At 42.6% G+C, this 2261-nt stretch overlaps 1 protein-coding gene across 1 annotated transcript; it reads left to right on the top strand.

Annotated features, from left to right (window-relative positions):
• Nucleotides 1-310: 310 nt before the first annotated feature.
• On the top strand, nt 311-1583 carry LOC120988818 (phosphate carrier protein, mitochondrial-like). Its single transcript, XM_040416546.1, is given in 2 exon segments — nt 311-338; nt 341-1583. Coding segments are annotated over 2 exon segments (1077 nt in total). The 3' UTR covers nt 1390-1583.
• The last annotated feature ends 678 nt before the right edge of the window (nt 1584-2261 follow it).

Here is a 2261-nt window from a genome sequence, read left to right as displayed (position 1 = left end):
ATATATATTGGAATTTGTGGAGAGATCTATCTTTTGTGCAAGGTATTTAAAATTCAGGCCCATTGTTGAGGGAGGGGTTAATTGGTTTACGCATTCTTTACCCGGTTACCCGAGGGAGGGGTATAAAATGGATATATAGAAATATAGAAAGGACATTGAAAGATTATAAAAGGATTATAAAAGGATTATAAAAAGATTATAAAAGCGGGTTGATGTCACAGAATCGTAATATAAAAAGAAAAAGATCAATAAAAGATTAATACAGGTTAGCCGGTGAGGGCCGAGTGAGCGCCATCTTCGAGCTGCTAAGATGTACTCCACCGTTGCCCAGTTGGCCCGGTGAACCCTTTCAGTGCTCCACATTTTCAATTGGGACAGGAGAATGTGACTTTAAGGAAGAGCAGCACCCCCCAGGTCCAGCCAGTTCGCCGCCTTGCTGCCGCTGCTGCACCGGACGGAGATTACAGTTGTGAATATGGCTCCTCGCAGTTTTATGCAATGTGTGGCTTTAGTGGCATCCTCAGTTGTGGTTTAACTCACACTGCAGTGGTACCTTTGGATCTGGTGAAGTGTCGCATTCAGGTTGATCCGAAAAAGTACAAGAGCATTTTCAACGGCTTTTCTGTAACACTGAAAGAAGATGGAGTCCGTGGCCTTGGTAAAGGATGGGCCCCTACATTCATTGGTTATTCAATGCAAGGATTGTGCAAGTTTGGATTCTATGAAGTTTTCAAAGTCTTGTATTCTAACCTTCTTGGTGAGGAAAATTCCTATTTGTGGCGCACATCCCTGTACCTGGCTGCATCTGCCAGCGCTGAGTTCTTTGCAGATATTGCTTTGGCTCCAATGGAAGCTGCAAAAGTTTGTATCCAAACACAGCCAGGATATGCAAACACTCTGCGGGAAGCAGCCCCTAAGATGTATGCCGAAGAAGGAGTTTGGGCGTTCTACAAAGGTGTTGTTCCCCTCTGGATGAGACAGATTCCATACACCATGATGAAGTTTGCCTGCTTTGAGCGTACAGTTGAAGCCCTCTATAAATATGTTGTACCCAAGCCACGCAGTGAATGTTCAAAGGGCGAGCAGCTGGTTGTCACTTTTGTTGCTGGTTATATTGCTGGTGTATTCTGTGCAATTGTGTCCCACCCTGCTGATTCTGTGGTATCCGTGTTGAACAAAGAAAAGGGAAGCACCGCTCTACAAGTCCTTAAGAAGCTCGGACCAAAAGGAGTCTGGAAGGGGTTGACAGCCCGTATTATCATGATTGGTACGCTAACTGCTCTGCAATGGTTCATCTATGACTCTGTGAAGGTCTACTTCAGGCTTCCTCGTCCTCCTCCCCCTGAGATGCCAGAATCTCTGAAGAAGAAGCTTGGCCTGACCCAGTAAACATATAGACTAAAATAATGTAAACTTACATGACACTTTAAAGTTTTTATAAAGAAAAACTCAACCATGTAGGATCTACCATTTCTCAGATGTAATTATTGGTTGTACGTTCACTCTGCTTGGTAGCTCACAACTGTCAATTGGTTTTACCAGTGTGCTTGTCTGTTGAAATAAACAGAAGATCCAGAAAATAAGTACTACTTGTGTTTATGAAGGGTTGGGTAAGGGTGAATCTTCTGGTTTTAGTTGGTCACTCACTTGTTCATGTGGACTCTGCTAATTCTACCTTTTTTGGCTTTGTCCTACTGCAAATGGTATGTGAAAAGGTGTTTCTCAGGGAGGTACAGTCATGGGTCTATACATTGTTACATGACAGTTTAGTTCATATGCTCCCCTCCTTTGGCCTTGAAAGCAAAACACTTGTAATATTCCTCAAGCTGTTTAACTGTTCTCTAAAATATAGATGTGCTGTTATTAAAAATATACATTTAAGCATCCTCTAAAAAAAAAAAAAAAAAAAAAAAGATTAATACAAAATCATCACCGGAGCTTTTCGCAACCGATATATCTAGAATAACACCAGAAGGTCATTAGAAGATTATGACTCGATTAGCTAATAGTTGGTGTATTCGAGGGCCTTATTCCGGCAGAAAGGGGACAGAGTGTTAAGACGGTATATCCAGTACATCTCTTTTCTGGATGGTTGCTGGTAGGAGAATGGGACCCATTCAAGTGGAGTAACTTTCAGGAGGGTGGGGTTGCTCTCATGGTAGTCGTGGAAGTGTCTTGAAACGCTATGTGTCATAATCTTACGGTTGATGATTGAGCGGTGCTCGTTCATTCGCTCCCTCAGAGTTTGGATGGTCCTGCCA

This window comes from Bufo bufo, chromosome 2 (assembly GCF_905171765.1).
Source record: "Bufo bufo chromosome 2, aBufBuf1.1, whole genome shotgun sequence".
NCBI classification, from domain to species: Eukaryota; Metazoa; Chordata; class Amphibia; order Anura; family Bufonidae; genus Bufo; species Bufo bufo.
This window is presented reverse-complemented; position numbering and strand designations above follow the sequence as displayed.